General features: G+C 43.4%; 1 protein-coding gene across 3 annotated transcripts; it reads right to left on the reverse strand.

Annotated features, from left to right (window-relative positions):
• Positions 1 to 1048: 1048 nt before the first annotated feature.
• On the reverse strand, positions 1049 to 24423 carry nkd2 (naked cuticle homolog 2). Of its 3 annotated transcripts, none has more exons than XM_022765670.1 (10): positions 24161 to 24423; positions 24014 to 24040; positions 23813 to 23904; positions 5929 to 5989; positions 4979 to 5106; positions 3470 to 3565; positions 3231 to 3372; positions 2711 to 2768; positions 2453 to 2577; positions 1049 to 2301 (listed from the first exon to the last, which is right to left on the reverse strand). In XM_022765670.1, the coding sequence occupies exons 1-10, from the start codon at positions 24183 to 24185 to the stop codon at positions 1685 to 1687; spliced, it is 1371 nt and encodes a 456-aa protein (XP_022621391.1). In that variant the 5' UTR covers positions 24186 to 24423; the 3' UTR covers positions 1049 to 1684. The 3 variants fall into 3 exon arrangements, with proteins under 3 accessions (XP_022621391.1, XP_022621390.1, XP_022621392.1); XM_022765669.1 differs by having other exon boundaries at positions 2453 to 2580; XM_022765671.1 differs by lacking the exons at positions 4979 to 5106; positions 5929 to 5989 and having other exon boundaries at positions 2453 to 2580.
• Between the last annotated feature and the right edge of the window lie 986 nt (positions 24424 to 25409).

Consider the following 25409-nt stretch of genomic DNA (forward strand, 5'->3'; position numbering starts at 1 on the left):
TTGAGGAGTCCTGTGTCAAAACCTTGCTTTCTTATTTCACTTTGTGTTGTGCATGCACGGCGTGTGCAGCTCAGTAGATCTGTCTTTAATCAAATTACGACAAACTAATTGAAACACGAGGGGCCAAATGCTGCACGCACCAGAGTTATAGCAGATTGTATAAGACTATTCCCCAGGCTTCAATCTACATGGCAAACAGAAACACCGTAGAGACGTTATTAGACTGCAGTGTGAACCCTTTAGGGAGAACAGCACAGTCATGTATTAAAGCTCTCTTCAAGTCCCACTGGTTTGTGTTATGATCTTTTACTGACTGAACGGTTCTCACTTAATTCGCTTAATTTCACTTAATTAAGAGACGTGCAAACGGAAACTGCTTTCAAAAATAAGGCCTTTCTGTTTGAGTCACGTGTTCCCACAGAATAATCTAATGTGGCCGGTAGTAACGTCGAGCTTTTCATTTTCTGATGATGAAAAACAAGATGGCTGTGCCGAGCCTTGAGTCACTTCTACTTCTTCATCTTCATGTGATAATTAAAACATCACTTCCACTAACTATCACACAGTAGGCTAATCATTTTACATCATACATACAACCACAAATCACTGATAACACATTGTTCTGATTTAATCCATCATCTGGCAAAATATCAACCTTGAATCCTATTTTTTATCTTAAAATGACCAAGAAAACCAAACAATCCACAATCAGCATCTTATTATCTAATCTGAAACCAGTTAGGTTTTAATTATATATTCACAAGCCTCCAACCGTCTGAGCATTAGTTTGAGTTAATGCTCGAGTGTCAACTAATAACATCATACTGATTGGTTTGTGCTGTATTTGTTCTATTTCTGTCCAAACAGCGGCAGCAGACACATCCTTATCAAGTGCGTCATGAGCAGGAATAAACAAACCGTAGCTGCAATAATGTAAATGAACTATATAACGTTTATTAAAATATATAAAAGACAAAATACATATATGCATAATTATATCCATGATGAAATATGCATATACAGTATAATAATTATACAATAAAATGTGTTTACATATATAGAATTTTTTTATACATATAGCAAGATATTTTTGCATTAAAACTGGCAGTGGTGATTTTATACTCCCTCCCCAAACAGGAAACCCCTCAGTCCACATCAGGCCTCCCAGAGGAGGAAGCCTCTGTGAAAAGCTTGAGAGCAGCAGCACCTTTACACCTGAGATCCATGTTTTGGAAAGGTCTCACACAGAACAACACACTTACTCTGATTTATAGCTTCCTGGGACTCCAACCAACAGCATCAAGAGAGAGAGAGAGAGAGAGGATGTTAGGTCAAGAGTCCTTTGATCTGTTTCTTACTGGTATCTGTACCCTGACTGAAAACGGGTAACGATCGCAGCGGTCCCAGCTGAAAATCAAACACTTCAAAGCTGTGCCACGCATCTTTTTTGTTACACAATAACCTCAGAAAAATATCCTCTCGGTCCAATATCATCTGCCATCACACTACGCCATTCCTCAGTACATCTACTCTCGGGATATATCTGTATAGCTTGCAAGAGGAGAGTAAAAGGATCCTGGACAGAGCATGAGACACTCCCGTGGGATGACGTTAAGTCCTTCAGACTGGTGTGGTTGGTTGTGGTTGGTCCTGTACAGTTTCAGTCACTGCACACTGAGGGCGGTCATGTTTGATGGTAATGGTGGTAGTGGTGGTGGTGGTGGTGTTCGTGGTGATGGTGGTGCTCGTGGCGTTGGACCACAGGAACCACAAACCCCGGGCTCCCAGGTGGGCCAGACGCCTGCTCTCTCTCCAGGCTTGGCAGTGCAGAGGGCACAGGGGGCTGCTGCTGCTGGGGGTGGGACTGAGGGGACAGCGGGGTTTTGGACGGGGACATGGCTTCTCTGGCTTTGGCCCTCAGGCGCTTGCTGTGACTGTATTGCAACGGGTGCTGGTGGTGGCCGGAAGGCTGGGCTTGGTGCGGCAAGTGGTACACATCCTGACCTCCGTGGCCCGCTGCGCTGCCACTGTGCAGCATAGTTTGCAGAGGGGGGTGGTAGCCGTGACATTTAGTGGATTTGCCACCCCCGTTATTCCCTCCGCTTCCCTTGTAGTTTCCTTTGGGCGACTTGAGGAATTGCGCGCCCTTGCTTCGAGACTCTGTGGGGTTGTAGCTATCGCTGATGATCTGCGAGCGGCGCTGGTGAATAACTTGGGTTTCTGGTTCCTGGGAGCGGGAGCGGCTCTGGCTCTGGGAGCTGCGACCGTGAGGCTCCTGGGGAGGGAAGGCAGGGGTCGTTCCTGAAGTGACAGCACAGAGGCAGGAGGTCAGTCGTAAAAATTTACTGTACTTAAAATCACTGCTGTTTCCGCTTTCAGCAATTTTAATATTTTATATTCTGGAGGTTCACAACAACAAGCAGGCTGTAAAACACAATGAAAAGATGCTTGCCTTCAAATCTGGAGGTGTAGTTCTCTATACCAGCCAGGTCCAGGTAGTGATTCCTCCTCTCTGTGTTCTCATCCACGCAGTAATGCTGACCCTCAGTGGCCGGCGCCTCGTTGTTCTGCCCTCTGCTGCTAAAAATGAATTAAAATGATGAGAACTCTGAAAACACTATCAACAGTTTACACATTTAATCTATATGAATTAATACACTAAGCAAAGGCGAGCCTCTAAGTAAAGCATACTTGCTGGGTAGGTACTGACCTGATGTATGAGGACATACGTTTGTCAGCTGAGCGCCCCTCCTCCTGGTGGCTGCGATCTGAAGAGAGAAAGCACAAGAGCTCAGAACAGCAAAGAGTCATCAGCAACACCCACACCGACTGACACACTGGGTTGTTTTTTTTTTAATACATTCAATCCATTTGAACCATACTTCTTTGATATGTTGGCTGTTTTAAATAATCAGATAGGCCTTCAGGGAAGGTAAGTAAGTAAACAGACCATGAACCAGACATGAATTGTGAACATCAGAATAAATAATTTGAACATCTGAAAATGTACAGAAGAGGATATGACAGTACTGGCCACAAACACAAAAACATCACAGCAGTGACTGATTGCTTAACACTAAAGATGCTGCAAGGATGAAATAAAAAGCGTTTATGGATTAACACTGACTGGGTTTCAGAACCAAAACTATCCCCCAAATCTCCAGATCTATAAGACGTGCTGAATAGACCCGCTGCATATTGGGGATCATTCTGTTTTTATTTTCTTTTACCTGTCCCTGTTTCTCTTCTGTGGCACCTCGGCTCTGGAGTGACAGTCAGTTTGACACGCAGAGTCTTGCTCTTGTTATGGCAGGAGTGATTCACAGAGGCATCCACCACGTCATAGATGGTGTGCATCAGGCTGGACATGTCCTACAGTGACGGGGAGAACGCAATGTGTTCTGTTGGTTTACATTTGACATATGACATCTGAAAGGGACAGGTTATAAATCAAGCAAATCACACACACCTCCTTTGTAACTTTCCCGCTGTTGTCGAAGTCATAAAGGGTGAAGATCCACTCCTGACGGTTGTCGTCCTCCACAGACACATCACACTCCAAGTCCTGTGCATACAAACACATCTACTGAATATCTATGATATAATAAAAACACATAAAGAATAAAAAGGGTGTCTATGTGCATTGTTTTTTTACCATCACAGTTCACATTTCAAAGACCAAACACAGCAGTATTTACAACAACAGGGGGCAGCAAAGTACATCAGATTCACTCATCACAGCTGATGTCTTCAGTGTGATTCTTTGACAATGAGTGTTGTTTAGTGTATTTTGGGGTATTATATGTAACTTTTAAGACTGCCTTACAAACAGCAACAACTAAAGTCCCTCTGATGAATGGTAAGGAGCTTAAAAATTTTTTTTTTTGTATGAATTCATGCAACTCGAGCTCTACAGCAGAGCACAAAAAACAACATCTTCTATTCTACAACATCCATTCAGCTGCTTCTACCGTGTGTCAGGGGAGCAGAGAGAGCCCCTCCACTGTGACCTTCCCTTTCTACCTTCTTCCAGGAAAAAGGAGCGCAACAACTACTCAGTTACAACTTTTTGGCAATAACTTTCATTCAGATGTATCTAGTAACACGGCCATAATTGGAAAAATAAACATCTGGAACATAGACCCTGCTGCACACATTGGTGGAGAGCTGACACTGTGTGAAAGGCGGTGTGCATTTACAAGGGTGGAAACCCCAGGGAGAGAAACAGCCCTTTATGGTTCTACAATATCTCCTCAGCTCACATAACCAGCAGTCATCTCCAAAGGGCGGATCTAAGCACTTCTTTAAAACATGCAAGTCTAAACATTACAATCTATTTATTCTATTTATTGGTCCCTAAATTTAATCAGGATATGGTCTGGAGCAGTGTCAACATACAGACAGATGTTCTGCGCACAGGGTGAGGGCGTACAGCGGCAGCTAGGATGGAGGTTACCCATATAGGTTTTGTTTTCTGACCTATGTTTAAATAACTTTCACTCACTGAAACACAAAACAGTTTCAACAGTCTTGGCTCTTGCAGCACATGGCTTAAGAGAGACCTTTTTCTGACCTGAAAAATCCTGTCATGTGAAGCAATACTAGTTCACTGTTGCAAGTACTGATTTCACATATTGCTTGTGACTCTTCCAGTGTTGAAATGCCAAGTGCAGGTCCTTGGTCCTTCACAGGCCTAACACAGATACATAGGCACTCATGCGCCCCATAATAATTACTGTCCCAGTCCAAATGAGCTGTAATTTTTTTGGACCGCGAAGCATGTAAAGGAAATCCTACTATCAGCAGAACATGCAAGCTTCTCACAGAACAGACCTCAGCTGGTAATTTAACTTTCTTGCTAATAATTTGTGCGCCTGTCCTACTTATTTGTTACACACAGCTCATGTAATACACTTGTTGACTGTTGTGTAATCAAAAACTCAGAATGGCAGTTTTGCCAGGTCGTATAACTGCTTACATCCAGGCTGATGCGCTTCTTCCCGGGGGCTTTGGTGGCATCTCTAAGTATCTCTCTCTCCCCGTCCTCTGAGTGCAGATACTGCAGGTAGCTTTCACAGCCCTCAGCCTTCTCAGGAGGGAGAACCACTGTCAACACAAGAGGACACACTGAAATCAGGAACAGAAAATGTTGATTTCTCATCCAGATGTTAGGCAATAGCTTATGTGGTCCAGTAGCTACACTTCCAGATCTCAAGGCCTCACAAAACCATACATTTTACATAGCTCTTGATTGCTTCCTATAAATGTAGTATCCAAACATGACAGCCTTTTCAGTCCAAAGAAAATCTCTCACCAAATGCACACAGCTCTTTTGTCCATACTGCATGTACATTAGCGTCTCTCCGTGGCTCTACATTTATTCTAGCTCCCCAAATGAAACTAAAACAATATCTTGAGGCTTTTAATTGTTCAAACTACTACCCTTTTACTTTCTTTTTTTTTAGTATTGGGTATTATGTGGTAAGCCACTACATTAAAAATCGCCACACAGGACAATGCTATCTCTGGTCCTTGAAGCTTGGTGCGCTCTAATGAAAGCTTTGTAGTAATCCAAAATATCTGCCATGCACTTTCTGAACAATAAACATCAAGTTAAAGATTATAATCTTGTGATAGCATAACATATGCATCCACCAGATGACAAACCATCAACCTTTTTTCTTTAATCATCACGAAAAATTGCACATAAGCATCCCTGAAGTAATAAATGCATACTGGCGATACTATACATAACTATATACGCCAGCTTTCAGGCTGTATTATTTATGGAATCATACACAACTAATACTCCTCATACATACAAATTGATTATACGGTGCCATATGTGTTTCCTGCAGCATTGAATATTAAAGTATTCTTCTCGCACAAAGCTTATCAATGAGTGAAAAGACATCCTTCTCCACTTACCCTCTAGGGGACAGTGTTGATCTGTGAATTGTCTGTCCTTCAGCTCACCATGTGGAAACTCCTGGGAGAAGGAAAGACATGAAGGGAGAGAGAGAGAGAGAGAGAGAGAGAGAGAGAGAGAGAGGGAGGGAGAGAGAGAGGGAGGGGAGGGGGGTCAGAGATGTAAGTGAATCTACAGTTCAGACCACAGACACAGAGAAAACAAACAGTTCCAGCTAAAGCATTTCCTACTCAGATGAGAGGGAGAGGGCTGGAGGCTCCAGCGCGGCCAAACACTTTGAACATCTGCACGCTTATTGTGTTTCACTGTCTGGGACACAGCGAGCGCGGCCACAGCCAAGCTTTCAAGATTCCTCCAAGCCCTTCAAATGGACCCCTCTCGCATCCATCAAAAAGCCCATAATGCACTTCATCATCTGAGCTCTCTCGCTTAGCCAACCTGTTTATTCTCATGCTGCTTGACATGGAACCCGCTGAGAAGTGTTTGATGGAAGACGTTTTGTTGTATTTCCCATTGAAAACCTGACTCTGAGAAGTTTGGTTTATGTAAAGCAAACCTCACAATGAGCTCTCAGCAACATGCGTGTATTTATTTTGAATGGAGAATAATTGCCAGATGGAAATTTCCATGCAGATAGGATGGGACTGATTAAATACACAATTCCATAGCCATAAAACAAAAGTGGGACAAAGGGGTGGAAGGAAAAAAGGCTCTGCTGTCATATGTGAATAATCTATATCCTGCATAAAACAGAACCACAATGTATTCATAACCATCCCACACATGTGCTAATGCAGAGGCACACAGAGGCAAAAGCAACAGGGTCTCCATGCGCACACACACAGCCATTCTTTAATTACAACTGGATTGTGGAAACAATGAAAATTAAGTGCAGCACAGGCCCTAAACCACAAGTATTTAAACAACAAATGATTCATCTTATTTACGTCATTCTCAGTCCTCTAAGCTGCTCCACACACACTTTGAAATAAAATCTCACCAGATTGAATCAAGGAGGCCCACTGAAACGAGACAAATAAAAAACAGATAGATGCTAGAAAACAAAAGAACTCCATGTACCTTCAACAGAGCCGGGGCTCAAGTGAGAGTCTGAACATCTGCATGCGTTTAGGTGAACGAGCCCCCCTCTTCCTTCCCCTTCCCCTCTTTCTCAGAGTAATGACAGCGCCAGGGCCTGTGGTTCTATTTAACAATCTCATAGCCCGTGATTATTCCTCACTTCAGAGGATGATACCTCCAGCCTGTAATCTGGCCCTGACCTTCACCGCTGAAGGGGTTGGAGCCGGTTGAGTCTCAGGGTCAAGGCTCGGACACCCCCCTGCAAATTGGCCACCGGAGACATTGAGAGAACACAGCAAAAGAATGGGAGTCGTCGAGCCTTGGGGAGAGGAGGGGAGGGAAACAGGAGAGGGGCAGGAAGTGAGCGGAAGGAATAAAGAAGAAAGAAAGGAGCAGAGGAAAAAGGGCACAAAGGGGGAAAAGAGGGAAGGAAACATAAGAGGAACAAAGATAGGAGAGGAGAAATGCAGATAAGAGTAGAGGCAGAGGAGGATGTGGTTTGTTTGAAAGGAGATAGGGCCTATCTATTGCCTCCTCCAGTCACTGTGAGCTCAGAGGGAGAGGTGGAGGTGGGTTTTTTTTTTTTACAGACTCTGGAAGGCTTCTGAGAGAGGTGGAGACAACTGGTACCACTCCCTGGGCCCCAAACAAGCAGCATTCCTCAATCACCAAATACACACAGTGGAAATGAGAGGAGTGTATGTGCATCCCTACACAATCCATCTTTTGTGGTTGCTGCCGCCAAGTTGTTGTTTCCTCTCTGCGCTGGATGCTTTTATCTCCCCTCTTTGTACCGCAGTCCCTTAATGAAGGGCAGTATGTAAGGAGGAGGGAGTTCACACAGACACACTGTTCCGCAGCTCAGAGGAACATCAAAGACAGCCATTGATTCTTCTCATCCCCGTTCCCATGAGGAAGCAGAGCAAGGTATAAGCACCTCTAAATGAAAGACAGGATTCAGCGTTAAATATAATGAAGCGAATCAATCAACCAACTGCCAAAAGTGAATCTTGTCTCTAATTAAAATTCAGATATCAGGAGACGCCTTGCTGAGTGCACAAGGAGGGGATCAGCGGGGCTTGTGTTGAACACATGGCTCCCCCTCCTCACCACCACCACCACCACCACCACCTCCATTACATCCATTGGGGGAGCTAATGAGAGAGCAGCCTGGGTCTGACCGCAGTCTGCAGTTTAACGTCTAAACACATGGCATCTCCATCCCCATCGCCCACGGTGTCGGGCTCAAATCTGCCCACCACATGTGTAATTAACTGCGTTCTGGCATCTAGCAGCTCTCATTCTTTCACTATCAGATCACAAGCTGCTCTGTAGGCGACGCAAATGTGTTAGCGTTTTGGAGCAAAGTGTTCCTTGTTTTCCACCAATGGCGTACACCTGAAACTCACGATATGCACCTCTCCGCAGTGTGTGTGATATTATGGCATGGGAAAGACAGATGAAAAATATTGCATGGATGTGGGACAGGCGCTTCAACCAGAGTGACAGGGAGATGATAGGGTAATAGATCTCCCGTTGTCTTAAAAAACAGTGCATTGGAAATATGCACTGACAGTGTTCCATGTAAACAGGCTCCGTCTCCCAGACATCTTGACATAAGAGACAGACAGACAGAGGGGTGTGTGATGTTTGTTCCTGTTTAATGCAGCAGTTCTGCCAAGCTTCCCTAAAGCCTCAGCCTACTGCCAGACTTTTATGTGGGATAGGGTAACCAGGAGAAGCTTTCATAGCTCCCTACCAGGTGACATCAGACATCCCCCAGCAGTCTCTCTCTCTCTCTCTCTCTGCCTGCCTACCACCCATCCTCCCACTGGAAAACACTGCACATCTTTGTTCTCACACCCCACCCCTCACCCCCCACCCTCTAGCTCAGCCCCTAAATATAAGTATACACACTTCTTTTAGTCCATTCTTCAAACCATACGAAGCACAAGTGATTTTGAAAATGGCATCTTCAGAAACAAGGGAGGCTAACATGAAGATTGTTTACACAGTTCCTCTGGCCTCGGGGTATGAAATATGGCAACTTGATCAGATGTGTGGATGCGTATCCAAGTGCAAACATATGCTGAAAAAAAAAAAAAAAAAAAAGAACAGGATACTGCCTGGAAGCTTCTTCATAATAATTTCAAAGCTATGTGGTTTTCTGAAGAACTTCAGATAGCTTATTTTTATATAAAGTTGTAATAAGCATAAAAATAACCTAGCTGGCTATATACAGTATAGTAGGTGCTACTATTGTACATTTAATTCTGTTTCTGTCTCCTTTTTTCAAAAATAAAGTTTCTTTGCATTGTACGGTGCAGTTACTTGTCCAAAGCAGGCCAGCAATCTCAGTTATTTCCTTAATTTGATGCAGAGAGTGACTCGGGAGACAAATACTGAGCGGTTAACAGTGGCAGTCCTCCAGGATGTACAGTTTCTAGCAACGCAAAGTCACCTGGAACTGACACTAAAAAGGACGCCACAGGAAAGCCTTGATGACCACGAGCCAACCGGCATTCCCGCTCCCGCTGGACTTTAATTGGGCATGATTGTAGGGTTCCCCAGTAATGAAAATGAGAATTGAATAGTATCAGTATAAAGAAAGGAACACCAGTTCGTAAACAAACTGCATACTCTTCACCACAGAATGAAACTGGAGAGGGAGTGGGGCCATTGAGAAATAAAAGCCCTCCATTCCAAGAGAAACCAACCTGGCCTTGACTCAAAACCAGATGTGAGTGGTTATACTGAGGAGAGGCAGAGTAAAAGAGAGGGAGATGAGGAGCGGAGAGAGTAGGGAAGGGGCTGGGGTTGAAAATATGGGGAGCTACAGAGAGAAGGCCGGTTGCACAACCTCTGTCTCCTCTCTTGCAAGACAGCAAAAGAACAATCTGCTGGTTTCTTGATGGCTGAACAGAAAGCCCCCTCTCCTTTTTTTGGTTCATCAGGCCTCAGCTTTCATTCCAAGTCAGGGTAATTATGGTGCTCAGAGTCAACAGAGCACATTGGCCTCAGCTGGGAGTGAGTAGCAATATTAAAACAAACAGTGCTGCACATACTGCTGGATTTGAGTTAGCCTGCCTTATAATGTTCATTGTGTTCACAATATAAACACAAGCTAAAAGCATTTTTTTATGATTCTATTATCGTGACTGAGCCAAGGACTCAGTAAGGATTTGGAGCATTTTCATGTTCAAGGCTTTAAAATCATAACCTCTCCTTTTCTATACTTGTCATTGACTAGAACACTAACATTTGCCTTCGTCCACTAATTTGGTTATTTCATCTATGTATCAGCGTGCCATGACACGTCCTGCATGAATGGAAATGAGATCAGTGCAGAATGCCATCCTGTTATCTGGACTGGCCGCTTGTGGCCACGCTGGCCCAGATACAGGGTAGTGGGACTCTCTCTGAGGTCAAACAGGAGGCGAAACCTCTCCCTTGGCAGGACATGAATCAATGGGGTGAAGCCTCTTCGGTCCTAGTATAACAACAGCTGTGGGGAGAGATGAGCATACTTGCCTGTCTTTGGGCGGCACGTAAACCACTGAAAGTCACCCGCTCCCCTTCAATCAGGAAAGACTATCTCCTAAACTCCGCACGCCCCTCCAAACCCCTCCTCACCATATCACTGCTCTTTCTCTCACTTTGATTATGACCTGCTAGACGGCATAAACAAAGATTAGCATCACTGGCTGACCACCCTGCATCTGTCACCGGCGCAGTAATCAGCTTGCCTTCATTAAAGTGGACTTTGATAGGAGTCTGATGTAATGGAGTGCCCTCCTCTCAGCTGTCACACAGGCAGCTACTGTAGGGACTTAGAAACCATGTGCTTCATACCAGCGACTGGAATCACACTCATGAATCTGGGTTAGGCAAACGTATTAAATTAAATATGTAGTGGATCATAACACAGTTAATGTATTTGATCAGTTACTGGAAAGAGAAAAACACAAAGTGGCTGTCATGGTTCACTATATCTGAAATACAAAAGAAACTAAAACCTGGTGCCACACACATTATGACAGCACCACAGAGAGCATGTTGTTTTAATTCAGAGGTAACAGAGCTTGGTGGTGTAATGCAATAGTCTCTGCATGGAATTTTATATGACTAACTCCATGTGTTATATGCACTCGAACATTTAATGATCTGCTCGAACAAAAGTATAGTAAAATATGTTCCTTTAACAGTCACAAGTGACATCGTCTTTTCATTTTTATTTTGTTCTGGGATTTAACAAGTTAAAACTCGGGACGTGTTTTGAATTTAAATCTGAAGTCAAGTAGAGTTTTAAAAGGGTGAAATCTCCATTAAGTCAAGTCTTACAGCGCTGAGTAAGTCCATGTCCCGAGTCTACATGTCTTATGATAAGTAGGTGTTAAGAACTAAAACTAATTTAACTTAATAGGTTAAATAAAGGCAAATAAACTCAGTGTAATCAGTAAGCTCATAAATCTTCAGGAAATAGTGAACATTGCCTGTCACAATTTCCCTGAGCCGAAGGTGACATCTTTTTTTTTTGATCTGGTCAACAGCAGTGAAAGCTCAAAGACATTCAAGTCACAGTGATATAAAACAAAGAAAAGCAGCAAATCGTCACATTTGAGCAGCTGGAACCAGCAAATCTGCTGTGTTTTTGTTTGACAAACGACTAACTATTCTATCGCTAATCAGAATTGTTGCAGCTTCATTTTCTTTCAGATTACTATTCCAATAATCTTTCAGAACTAAAATACACTACATTACAGCAGCAGACATCAAGAAAAAAAAGAGACGTACACGGACACTAGACAGGAGACACACAGAACATATTTTGAGCGTGCACGCACACACCCTGACAAACAAAAAAGAGGTGAGTGCACAAGACGGTGTATCAAAGCCAGTGTGGGACAGGCGGTTAGACTCAAACAGGATGTTCCTCTGTTTCTGGCCTCTGTGTGAAATTCTGTAAGCTCCCGCGCAGGCCCCTGGCTCTTAAGCTCGGCCAATGGGGAGCGCGCCCGGGCTGATAAAGCTGAGGGGATTTGTTCCACATTCCACAGGCCCTTTAAACAACACAGTGGATCTCAGAACGCCAGGTTGCGGGTGAGGCGGCTGCGACGCCAATTCCATTATGGTCCAAAGCAACGCCACCTCTCACGCGGCGTCCAGCTGAGCAGCATTTGAAACTCATCAGCTGCAGTGATCTCAACCGGTCGTCTGTCAGGTTACAGTCGCCTCTCCTCCGCCTTGTCTGGTCCTGCTGGGTGAAAACCATTCCGGCACAGTCACTCTCACCTGTAAGGGCGCTTTTTGTGTACTGTAGTTAGTGTCAGGTTTCCAGCTGTCCGTCTTGTATTGAGATGTCACTTATAATTGCTCTCACCTGTGAGATAACCACCAACACCACTGTTTTCGCTGCTCGTTTTGTTAAGCTGCGAGGGATTTGAGTCACGGCTTTGAAAGCCCGGCCTGGCAGTTCATAGGGGCGCGGCTCTGCGGTTGGAGGCTGGTGGAGCTACAGGCGTTGCAGTGCTCCTGTGGGTGACTGAGAAATGTAAACAAACCATGTTGGGGAAGGGCAGCTGCGCGCCAGTGTGGAGGAGCAGCAGCAACATTGCCCAAGCTTTTCATGTAGAGTGGTTCCCAACCGTGTTAGTCTGATGTAGCCCCAACAGCCCCATCAGATGAGCTCAAGTGCCCCTTCATCAACACCGCCTGTCATGTTCCTGTGAGTGGATTATAGACTGGATATCAAGAGGACATTGTTACAACAATTCTTCTTTAAAACTGAATTGCCAGGGTGCAGGTTGCTTTGGTCAAGTTTGTATTTGTACTGCTAATGACAGACTGTTTTTTCTGTACTTTTTTAACGCATTTTTTGCATAACTTTCAGCTAATGTTAACTTTCGCAACTCTTTATCTATACACTTATCTAACTATGGCCACCGTTTGTCCATTTATTATCACAATTTCAACAGTTAATCCATTACCTTAACTGTTTCAACCATTTATCCATGTGGCGTTTTTTTTTATAGGATCACAATTTCTATTTGTTACTTTAGTTAGTTTAGTTTATCTGAGTTAGTCTGGTTTTCCACATACACCCTGGCAAAAGCGGAAGCACCCTATGGGTAACAAGTTCCTCTGGTTTGGAATCGCTGGAGTATAAACTTGAATGATGCTGTCTGTCTAATCCACAATGAATTTTTGGCTGCTCACTTAAATCTGAGGCACCCCTGTTGTTAAAAGGCTTGTGGGTTGGTGGATGAGCTGCCTGCTGGTTTCCTGAACATGTCTTCCAGCAGGATAAGAACAGGTTCAGGGCCAAAACCAAAGCTCTACAGCCCACTTGTTACTGCTCCCTATGGGTGACTTGTAGGTAGAAGTGTGGATCCATATGACCGACTATGATAAGAGGAGCTTATGCAGCTGTGACCAATCAGCCAGTAATGTAGCATGAACTCTCAACACATCCATCTGGTAGGCATATTGGGCAAACAGAGATGGACGGCTGTTGTACTGTACTATTACTGCCTTCAGCCCTCAGGGGGAATCAGCATTGCTGGTTAGAGGCAGCCAAAATACAGAGTTCAGTGCAGCAGGATGCAACAAATAACTAAGGTAGACAGGCCAGCACACAGACTGAGCCTCTAATAACTCATCTGCTATAGCCTCACTATTCTCAATGACACTTGCCAAACCTCAGGTCCTAGGAGACACCACTTGTTTGCATAATTGGTACTGTTCCTCCTTACTATGAAATATTTAAGGCTTGAGGCCACCCTGCCAACATAGTTTGGGTTAAAAAAAAAAAAAGTCTTGGCTTTGCAGACTGCTGCACAGTTTTTGGCACAAAATATCTTAAATCTGACATACAGAAAAAAAAAGAGGTGCTACATATTCAAAGTGGTTGCACCTCTTTTATCTCCCCTTTCTCTCTCTCTCTCTCTCTCTCTCTCTCTCTGTCTCTGACTGTCCGGTGCCGCTGTCTCCTCCAGCTGGTAGGCATTGCCAGTCTGAAAGACCACGAGAATTCTCGACACTGCAAGAACCGGCTTAATTCCAAGCCGTGAAGTTCCTCACAGGCCTGGAACTGGGCAGGGGGTCATCCCAGGGTCAACACCAAGTGTTTTCCTGAGGATTCCTAAAAATACACTCCTGCTGGGTGCAGGAAGCAGAGGAGACTCCGCGATCTTCAGATGATGAGAAGGAAGCCTGGATATGTCAAATGGCCCATTGCCAAAGGGCCACTGGCTGTAATGCTTTGGCATATGAGACGTAACTTCCCATGAAAAAGAGGACAAAGTTGAAAGCTGAAGATGAGCTGATGAGATGTAAAAAAAAAAAGAAAAAAAGAAAAAAAAAGAAAAAAAAAAGAAAGTAGCACATGGGCCAATTACTGATGCACCAAAATCATGCAAAGCTCATTCATATTTCTGTTGAATTATTCTCAAAGAAAATTGCTGGTCAAAAAAATAAAAAGGATATGAGGGTGTGCATACTTCTGAAATCGTAGCTACAAGACAAGAATTTTAAAACCTCATGGTGCAAACCGTGAATTACAATTTTATTTTTTTGTGACACATCACAGAAAGATGCCAAGTAGAGATTTTCAGGCCACAGTCGGCGAGACTGTAACATCTGTACTTCTTCCTTTTGGACTGAGGCTGCCATGTGTGCACTTTAGTGACCTGACAGACTAGCTGTGTGTTTCTGAAGCACAGTTCCCCAGTGTGAAATTCTGGAACGTAATTCATCCATGGCACAAGCAGAGATCAAAAGGCTATGGTGCAGAGGGCAGCTCAGCTCAGCTTCACCTCCTTCTCCAGCTCAGTTTTTTGCAGCAGAGCGCACAGAGAGCTGCTGCTTTCACAGCCATAATTAATGGAAACCAAGGCTGTGAAGCCATGAAAAAAAAACCTACACTTAAATATGAGCTGGCTTAGCTTAGCTTAGCTGCTTGTATGTTCTTATCTTATCTCAGGTGTAAAGCTACAAGCCCGATGGAGCCTTGCTCTCTATCACACACAAGTCTGGAGGCAGTCCACTTGAAAGCACTAAGTGTGACACTTAATGTTTGATAAAAAAGTTCTTGAAGGCGGATTTATGCTTCAAAAAGCAGAGGGTGCAATAACATCTTAAAAGCTATGAGATAATCAGGTGCTACCAGGATAGAGCGGTTCTCACAGCTGAGCACATGGCACTGGGGGTAAAAGTTCAGATATTCTGATACACTGGCATTCTTGAAGTGATAGGATCAGTCAGCCCTTATCAACACAAAGAAGTAGTTGCTGGTTAGAGAGTACGACCTTGCAGAGCTACTATATTGGAGAATTCTGCTGTATTCATTCATTGCCGCCACTAATCTTCTAAAGCAGATTCTTACACACTGTAAACTGAAAACTTTTTTTTTTTTTTGTAAAATTCACTCTACATGAAATAAAATCCAAATATAGAAAAGTGTCTTTGTGAAGCATCTCCTATGAGCAGATGGTGAGTCTGAAAGGTTCTCAGTAGGGGTGGGGGTGGGAGTGGGGGGGGAGTGAGGTGGGGGGGCATCTCAGAGAGAACTGCTGTTTATTTGAAATGAGCCTTTAGGTAAACATGTTACATGGCAGACAGGGCCAGGTCAGCTTTTGAAGTGGACGGGCTCAGGAAAGAAATGGGTGGGGGAAGAAAAGAAGGCTGCCTTTAGAGGAAATGAGAACAGTGGCCTCTTTCAGCACTGTTTCATCCTCTCCCTCCCTTTCTGTCACATATAGAAAGAACACAAAAGGTGTTTGGGTGTATAAATACACCAACGCAGGGTGTGAACCGCCGAGTTCTTATTTCTTACGAACACATAAGAAGAATTATTCTGAAACCATTATTTCCTAAAATTAAATTCCCCTGAAAAATTACCACCCATGACAAAAATAAACCACTTCCCTTTGAATGGAGACCCATTGAGGGTTTTGATGACGGGAACAGGTTTGTGTAACAAAAGCAAGTTTGCAGCCATCCCCCATTGGAGAGGAATGTGATGTGCAGAAGGAGCGCCAGGCCTGTGCTGTCTGCAGAGCTTGGATCCAAGCTTTGAAGCTGCTAGTGTGTTTCAACAGCTAACCACTTTCAGATGGGACTGTGGCGTTTTATGAGCTGAGTAATAGCGATACCTACACATGTGCAAGCTTGGGGTCCCAAAGAGGGGGAGGCTCGGCTCAGAGCAGAGGGAAAGATGCCTAACTCCTCGGGGGTCTGGGTTTGGGTGTGTTTGATAAATCTTGCGCTATGGCATTCTGTATATGAAATTGGATGACAGGGAGATGGATATTGTGTGAAGTCTGTTCAACTATGAAGACTACTCTGCTATAAATTCCTCTTTTTTTTTTTTTCAAGGTTACCTTGAACATCAAATGAACTTAAGGTATCGACTCCTTGTATGGAGTAAACACTCGAAACATGGCGATACTCCACTTACAGAGTACAACACTGAGCATAACGGAGCACGCCTGACAAACAGCACAGCATCACAACAATGAGTAACAATGCCAGCAGCTCTGGGTACCCTCCACTGGGCTTCTTTTTTTTTCTTTTTTTTTTTTGCCTACAGGAAGCCAGGGTTTGTGGTGTGTGTGGTGTTCCACTCCCCAGCCTCAAACCTAACAGGGCGTCAGGTTCAGGAATGTGGAGCAAGGATGAAGTTTCGAAGCATTCGGGGGTGACTCTGGAGGCTTTTTATACACAGAAAGTGAATGGAACCTACCAAAGGTCCACAAGAAGGTGCACATTGCATCACAACATGAGCAGCATTAGCGAGTAGCTCAAAACCACAGTTGCATGGTCTGACTGAATGTTATATACACTTCAGTGATTATTTTTCTCCTGGCGTTGCTGTCTTCTCCTGTTCTCGATTTTTTTTTTTTTTTCTCACACAAACAAAAAAAAGTAGAGGTATTCATGTCTAAAATTTATAACTATCAGCGTATGTTTGCTGCATGCTGCTCTTTAGTTTCCCCAGTGCTTGTACTGTGGAATATATGTCAGCATCTGACCTTTTGTGAAGACAATCTCAAGTTTCCACTGGCTGAATTCATAGGATAACAAACTCATGTCCAAAAGAGGAATCCCCTGTCCTCTTTAAGCAAACAAGCAAAACCTCAGTCTTCCCTTTCAATCTGCAAATATTTAAGAAACAAAATATTGAATAAAAATAGATCTGCAGCGTCTCTTCCGATAATGTTTAAGTTAGACTTTGAGTTTAAAGTGTCCTGTGTCCTCCTCATGCACTATACTCACTGAAGATGTAATTAAAACAATGTCATCAATTAACAATAGCTACAATGACAGCATATAATAACACCACCAACAACCATAACTGAAAAAATATAATATTCCCCTGGCCGCTCTCAGGCTTGCGAAATGAAGTCCACTTGGAAAAGAGCTAAAGCTTTCTAAGGGGGAACAGGGGTTTATGTGGAAACATACCTTACACACTAAAATGTAATAACCTTTGAGTCTCCCGGTGTTTTACTTGGCTGGGAGAAGCACAAGATCAAACACAGACTTGGATCCAGCAGCCGTTGCCAAAAATGTCAGCGCTAAGCACTGGGCTCCAGCTTCAGGTATTTTCTTTCCCCTGGCAGGGAGCGAAAGCAAAGACATAGACCAGTGTTAACCCTCGGCAGGGCTGCCCCGAACAGCCACCAGCGCACTAATCATGCTGAGGAAGTGAGGTCTCCCTGCTGTCATCAGTGACCATGCACGTCTAGGTCATGTTGTGTCACTGAAAATCTGGGATGGGCTACACTCAGGAACCTCAGACACTGACATACGATTTTGCTGCAATCCAGTCCTGTGAAGCTACACCGCTCTCTCTGAAGTACGCAATCAGATCTCTCATAAACATTGTGAAAAGCAGTGACAAGAAGTAAGTGACTTCAAAGAGGACAGAGCTTCATTCCATATGTCTGTGGATAAGAGCTCCAATAATGAAGGAAGCGGAGCGACTGTCATTCCTCTTGTCTAAATATACTGTATACTGTTCTCCTTTGAGATGGAGGAGAAACTTAAATCATTACATATACCATCAAACATAATCAATGGTATGGAATATCTGTGGATGAAATGCTGTAATGGTACGACAGCAGTTGTCACAATGTTGTCAAAGAGTCTGTCAACAAGCAGTAGTTGTGTATATCTATTTTGATGTGTGACGTTGCGTTGCATTGCATCAAAAGCTGGGCTGGGTTCAACTTTTTTTGCCGGAGCCCCCTGCGTTGGCACCCCCTGCTGCGCCGCTAGAGAGAGAGAGAGAGAGAGTTGTGTTTTTTTTTTCGTGCAGAGCTAGTGTCGGTCTGAATGTGGCCTTAGAGGTGCGTGTAGGCTGATGTTCTTATTTTTGGACAACATCAGGCCAGCTGTTTCCCCATGTTCTCAGCTTTTGCTGAGCGTAGCTGCTGACTGTACTGTCATATTTACTGTCCAGATATGACAGCAGATTCAACCCTCTCATCCAACTCTCAGCAAGAGAGCACATCTGCGTATTTCCCAGAATCTCGAACTATTCAAGACATATGAGAGACAACGTTGAGATTGTACCAGCGGCGCAAAATGGGAAACGGCTTCAAGAATAAAGACCTCAGGTTCTCTGTGTCACAATGAGTGTGTAGTAATTTCATTAGTCTGATTGCAAAATGTAAAACACAATTAATAAGGGACTTGAGTTGGCTCCAGCATTTACCTAATCTTGAGGACTTGTCTTGGGGAAGGGCCCGGTGTAAAATTCTAGTTTTCACCCAGGAGGGTGGGGGTTTATAAGGCGCCCATAGCTCATTTTGCCCAAGGTTAATACAGCGCTTGATTTGTGCCAAAAGGCTTGTGAACCAATGTGTGATGTCTCTTTGATTCCTCCTGATGGCCAAAGAGAGGCCCTGCTCTCTTCATGAGCACAGTTCACAGGGGAATTCGGGTGAAAGTGAGCAAACTGCTTCAAAGTACTTCAGACAGTATAAATATCCTCAGAAAAATAAACATTTAATCTGCCTGCAGTGTTGTAATGTCTTTTTCCATTAGGCACAGGCCACACAAACCACCCTTTGCCTCTCACTCACTCATTCACTCACTCACGCACTCACTCACTCACTCACTCAGTCCCTCAGTCCCTCAGTCCCTCACAAACATACAGACAGAGTGAGAGAGGGACTCGACCTCTGACTCACAGGCGAAGCCATGTGGTGACACACACTTTAACACTCGAACATGAAAGAATGGCTAACACAAGCATCTTGACACTCGTGCCAACCAGGTGATAATGTTTACACTGCTCTGGACAAATTGCAACCAACATAGAGGAAAAAAGAAAAGCAGTCCCAGGAGAGCGGTGTGATTTGCATGTTTAACAGCTGTTAGAAGTTAATCTAGAAGGTAAGGTGAGATCAATGGTCAGCTCCTGCCCAAACAATGGTGTGGACAAGGGCGGATGAGGCTCTCCGTTACTCCCCTTCCCCCCACTACCTTTAAAGCCCCTCAAATATCTTCCCCAAGAAAAAAAAAAAAAAAAAAAACCCCCTCAACCCCCCCCCTCCTCCTCCTCCTCCTCCTCCTCCTCCTCTTTTCCTACTCCCCGCCACACTCTCTCACCCCCTTCCCACCACAGCCCCTCTCCCTGCTCCAGGATTTTGCTGTACAAACCAGGAACAGATGTCTGCCGGGGCCGTGCTGAAAGACCCCGCTGTTCTGGATGCCAGCCACATGCTTTTCATTCAGAGATGAAGGCTCACAGCTCGCCTTCTTGTGAAGCCAATTTCAAAAAAAAAAAAAAAAGGGGTGGAAAAAAACAAACTCTCCAAATGCCTTCAAGTCCCTTCAAAAGCAGTACATATATGAGCACACCTTTTTGTCTCCTCTCCACCATGTATCACTCCCTGGTATTGCTGCAGCAGGGATGAGCATTTTTTTTTTTTTTTTTTTGTCATTTGTGGTCGTAAGAGAAGCAGAAGTGAGAAGTCATGAGATGTTGATGATGACAATGTTTCTTGAAAGAAGTCTTTTAAATGCTTGAAGACCCCAGGAGCTGCACAACTGTATCCGCTACACACAACTCACAAACTAAAAAGAAATGACCTCAGTTTTAAACTTGTGGCTTGTGTACTGAAAAATAAAATGTCATTTAGGGCCACGGCCTTAAGATTACACAGATATCCCAACCTCAGATCCAAATCAAATACTACTCAAAATGAACATGGTGACTAGAAGATATACCCAAATGCCCAGCGGCGAAATTGTCCAAACAAAACATCCATTTTGAGGAGGATCGCCAAATGAGGACTTTTATATAAGGGGAAAATCTTATTCACAGATTCCAAATGAATGTTAAAAAAACATTAGCTTACAATTAGTTTAGTGAGCTGCTTGGGAACTCTGCTCTTAAACTTAATTTATTATTGAGGGGTGAGTGCTACGTAACTCTCCTTAAGTCAAAATAAATTTGCGTCTTGGAGCTTTTGGCACACTCCCCCTTCACAGGCGATGTCTGTGGGAAGTTTTGAGACAAAAGATGGTGCTGAAAGGCTGAATTAGGCTGTCATTATTTGGGCATCCAAGCATGTCTGTTTGAAGCTCCAAAATGAAGCACTGTGGTTGTGTGTGTGTGTGTGTGTGTGTGTGTGTGTGTGTGTGTGTGTGTGTGTGTGTGTGTGAGGGTCTGGACTGTTGATGTGTTGATGTTTCCAGAGGTGAAACACAGTGAACCTTCACAGAGCTCTTCCACTAATGAACACAGGTTTGGGTAAGTACGGGCTTTGGAGTTTTCTGCATTTTACATATTCAATAACTACAGACTACGCTTGTTTTTTTGGGGTGAGGTGGGTGACTACACCTTGGACTGCCACTTTGATCTCTCCTGTGGTGTTTCTCCATTACACCAGGTGCTTGGACAGGTACGACTTGTCTTGAACACCTGCAAAATAGCGTCTAAACCTTGATGAGTGTAGCCAGGATGAGCCAAGTCCTGCTGAATCACGTTCTCTTTGTCCACTCATACCACACCTTGAGGAGACTATAGGATTACATATTGAGGGCAGCCTGCCAGATGCAATCTTGGATCATGGATTGCAGCAATATCAATATTTAAACAGGTCTTTTCATCCCTTGATCTTTTATTTCTTGCTAAAGTGTGGCAAAGCATTCACAATTTGCTGGATAGATGCTTTATTGAGGAGATTAATGGTTTACAAAGAATGGTGTTGGGCATGGGCTCTGTTAGTGCTTGTTTTCTTTGTTTTTTTCCCCCAGTGGTATACTCCATCCCTCAGCCCATCCCCCAGAGACAGGACAGGGGGATAGAGGGGTGAGGGTTCGAAGGCTCCACTGATATCAGAGCCCTTTTATAACTCGCAGCTCTGTGCTTTGAAGTCGCAGCCAGACAGCTCAGGAATCCTACTCCCCCATTTGACAATGAGGAGGGGGGATGGTCAAAGCTAAACAGTGTGTTTGGTCAATCTCTTCCTATATGAAATCATAAGTAATTTTAACTGTCGCTGCAGCTCATCAACCAGGAGTGGTGAAACTACTGTCCGGTGAGAGCCATATGCTCAAATGCTCAGGAGGAGAAAAAGTGTCTGATATTCATCTACAAACTTCACATCCCATAAAAAACCTATATCATATATCATATATATAAATATATATATATTGACTTGGATGTGATTAATCATGATCCAAACCGAAGACATCCAAAAACCCATTATCCAATAATTATATCTGGAAAAGTGACAATGTAATCCAATCCTAGCGAAGAATCAATTAACAGTATGTGGGATCAAACATGGAAATGGTATCACTGTTTTACAGCAGAAATAAACTCTATCCGTGCGGAAAGACTGTCTCTTTGATGGGAAATGAAACAGCATGAAAAACATCCCTGGGGACATCATCTATCTTTCTATTAATGTAGGCTCATTTCAAACAGCATGGACTGAGCTGTCACTGAAGCCTCAAGTGACATCTTGAAATTTTTATCATTGTCCAAACATCAGTCCAAAACCCAAAGATGTTCAGTTTACTGTCACATGAAACAAAAAAAAGCAACAAAAGTGATGATGCCTAATACATACATATATACATACATATATACTGTATATATATATATATATATATATATATATATATATACACAAAAACTCTCAGCGCTGGAACAGCCTGAATGATACAGCTACAGTAGTAAATAGAAATGTATGAAAAGTTTCCAGGTAACTTTCTGTCAAAGAAAAACCAAACACAACAATATTATTTACTGTAGCAATTTACCCTGAAGACACATAAAGACCAGTATACGCAATAACACATGTTACTGCATTTTGTTCTTTCCACCTCCTGCTAAACAAATACAGAGTTTCTAAGAAAGCCGGAAGAGCCGGTCAGTTAAATGCTGATGGTTATCCACTTCTGGTCTGTGAATGAGCCTCGAATACAACCAACTAATGACACAACATAAATCAGAGGCATGACTTTGATAGAGGTAAGGGAGGGTGGGACCCACCTACTAATAAGAGCCAAGCGTATGTCTTTGGTGGTTTCCCTTCAGGGGAGTGTGAACTCAGACTCCTCTGAAGCAGAGTAAAGTTCTCTTTTAATTTGCCATGAGTGGGCGGTTTATAGCCCTGATATAATCCATAACTCTTCCACTATTACAACCACCCACCTCACAGATTGTCAGTACCTCTGTGTGAACTTCTCGCACTTTCTGTCTGCGAGCTCGGGACTCTCGCGCCCCTCAAAACGACATGCTAATTGAAGTGATGTAATGTTATGCCACAGAGGGCTGCCCACTGGGAGCCGCGCTAGAATGGGAGGCATTGAGGAAAAAGACACAGCCCTGAGTCATGATGCCAGCAGCCACAAGAGCAAACTTTATATCCCTCAGTCTGAGAAACGACTACCTTTCCATCCAGCCTGTGTATGTCTGTGTACGTGTGTGTGTGTGTGTGTGTGTGTGTGTGTGTGTGTGTGTGTGTGTGTGTGTGTGTGTGTGTGTGTGTGTGTGTGTGTGTGTGTGTGCTTGCTCTGCCAAGCCACCTCACACACAGGGCTCATGGCTGTCATAACCCATCCAGTGATGCTGGCAGGGGAATAACCGCTGCAGTGTTGTCCCGGAGCCAGACATGACAGAAAGAACAACAGCCTACAACTTTGCAAAGACATCAGCGTGTCTTCACACATGCTTGTGAATACAGTTTGCTTCCCCTCAAAGTCAAGAAGTTCTCAGCTCATCTTTCAGGAAAAGGGAATGTAACAGCCTCAGCCAGACAGCTTTGAAGTGCTTGACAGATCCGTCCCATCAGCAAATACAGGCACACACACGCACGCACGCACGCACGCACGCACACCCACACTGCCGCACGCGCACACCCACACGCGCGCGGGCGCGCGCACACACACACACACTGCACACTTTCCTTCCCCGGTGAGTTTTGTTCATGTAAATGAACATGAATGATGCACATACAACATAACAAGAGGGAATGCAATCATCATTTACACTTCCATGTTTTATCATTTGCGGCAGCACAGGATTAACAAAAAAACATGTTTGCTAAATAAATTATGGAACTTGTTTGATTTTCTTTAAATTCCATTAAATTCTTTGTGGTCAGTCATTAAAATTGTTTCCACAAAGTCTTAAAAATCAGTAAAGGGATAACTTAATAGCCTGAGGAGCTTATCATTTAATTTTCATCAAAACAAGCTGCTTTTGTTTTTGTTGGCTTGTTGTCACCAGGAGGAACAATTAATATGAGATAAAAAAAATTAAAAAAATCCAGATACCTGCATGTGCTTCAGCTTGTGATCTGTCGCGCTGTACCTTTCACACTCCTCCATCCCTCTCCGGAGGAAGGCGTTCACAACAAAACTGTCTCCTGAGACATGAAGAAAACATGTCGATCAGCAGCTATAAATCTCAACCTGTACTTCATAAGAATATCATCATTAATGAATCTTCATTATATTAAAATGATCTATCCTCACCTTCAGGGTTTTCTCTGCGCTTACACGCTTTAGATCCCGTCACCAGAAACAGGGATGCAAAACAGACAAGCGTTAGTTTTTGTAACATTGTAAAGGAAATACTTCAAAATGTTGATGTTCAGTGCTTTCAGCTGCATCGTCTCTTACCATGTTTTGACTGAAGTTTGCCCATTCTTAAGTCCCTCTTCCCTGGATCAATAAAGGTACTCCGAAATCCGCCAAGGATAAAACAGTCAGTGACTCAACATGGTCACATTGTGTTTGTTTTGCAAGAAGAAAACTCCAACTTCATCCAAAGGCGGGTGATTAAATCGCCTCTTCATTGAAGCATCAGTTGTCTCTGTGCAGAAACGAGATAAGTGTGTAAATCGGTCAGTGGGAGACGAGGCGCGCTCACTGTCTGTCTCCAGACTTCACTTAAGTCCAACTGAATGTGGAGGCGCTTTGACCGCAGCAGAGAATGAGGCGCGAGCGTCAAGTCGCGTGAAACAGGTAGGGTACATCCGCCTCAGGCTTTAAAAAATAAAACACTTAATTGATTAAAGGGTTGCAAGCAGATTATGAGCAGTAAAACATTAAGTCAAATGTGGGGAGAGATGTGTAAAATATTTGCGGAATAAATTGAATTGGGAATTTTCCCCAGCCTGTTGGCTACAGGAGAGCACTCCACCTTTTGTTGGTGGCCACTTCGGTCTGGTAAGTCCCCTGATATCAAGTTATGGTTTTGTGAAGGTTTAGTATGTATATTTTTGTATTTACATCAACCAAACATAGCCTGAATAAAAATCAGTCAGTGAGCACCAGCCTTTTTTCCCCTTTCATGTTTGTTGTCCTTGATCTCAGAAGTACCTAATTCAGATGCACAAAGCAATAATAAATATCATTTGATATAGAAATACATTTATTTTTTAATTTTTATTTGATTTGCAACCAATTTTGTGTGAACCAACTTAGTCTTTTATTCTAACCAAATGTAATGGAACCACTGAGTAGAATATTTCAATTATATTTATCTATTGTACATTATTGTTCCTGTACACCTAACTATGCTTTCATTTTTTTTTCCAAATCAACTACTATTTTGAAAATCCCATTCATTTGTGTTCCGGTTTCATTCAGGTTTTGTTCAGTACTGAACACTGGTTTGGCTCCTCGTGTGTTGTTGAACGTAAAACCGCGTCCTCTGTTGGTGTAATTTTCAACTCCATTCATGGTTTTTAAAGCAGATTTACAGTTATAACGAGAACACTTATTACTATTTTATGAACTCATTTCATTATTTTTATTAATGTCATTGGTTTGAAGGCATAGTTTATATCTCAGGTTTTTCTCTCATTCAAACTCGTCAAAACACCAAAGGTAAATTTTACCACAGAAGTCATACACCAGTTAATCA

This window comes from Seriola dumerili, unplaced genomic scaffold (genome assembly GCF_002260705.1).
Source record: "Seriola dumerili isolate Sdu_G_001 unplaced genomic scaffold, Sdu_1.0 BDQW01000723.1, whole genome shotgun sequence".
In the NCBI taxonomy this organism is placed as follows: Eukaryota; Metazoa; Chordata; class Actinopteri; order Carangiformes; family Carangidae; genus Seriola; species Seriola dumerili.

Bases quoted from the DNA above. Each gene is read 5' to 3' on its own strand.
- nkd2 (XM_022765669.1), bottom strand. From the start codon at position 24,185: ATGGGCAAACTTCAGTCAAAACATG. The intron at 24,041-24,160 runs GTAAGAGACGAT...CGGGATCTAAAG, and splicing joins CAAACTTCAGTCAAAACATG to CGTGTAAGCGCAGAGAAAAC. The intron at 2,769-3,230 runs GTAAAAGAAAAT...TTCTCTCTTCAG, and splicing joins CAGAAGAGAAACAGGGACAG to ATCGCAGCCACCAGGAGGAG.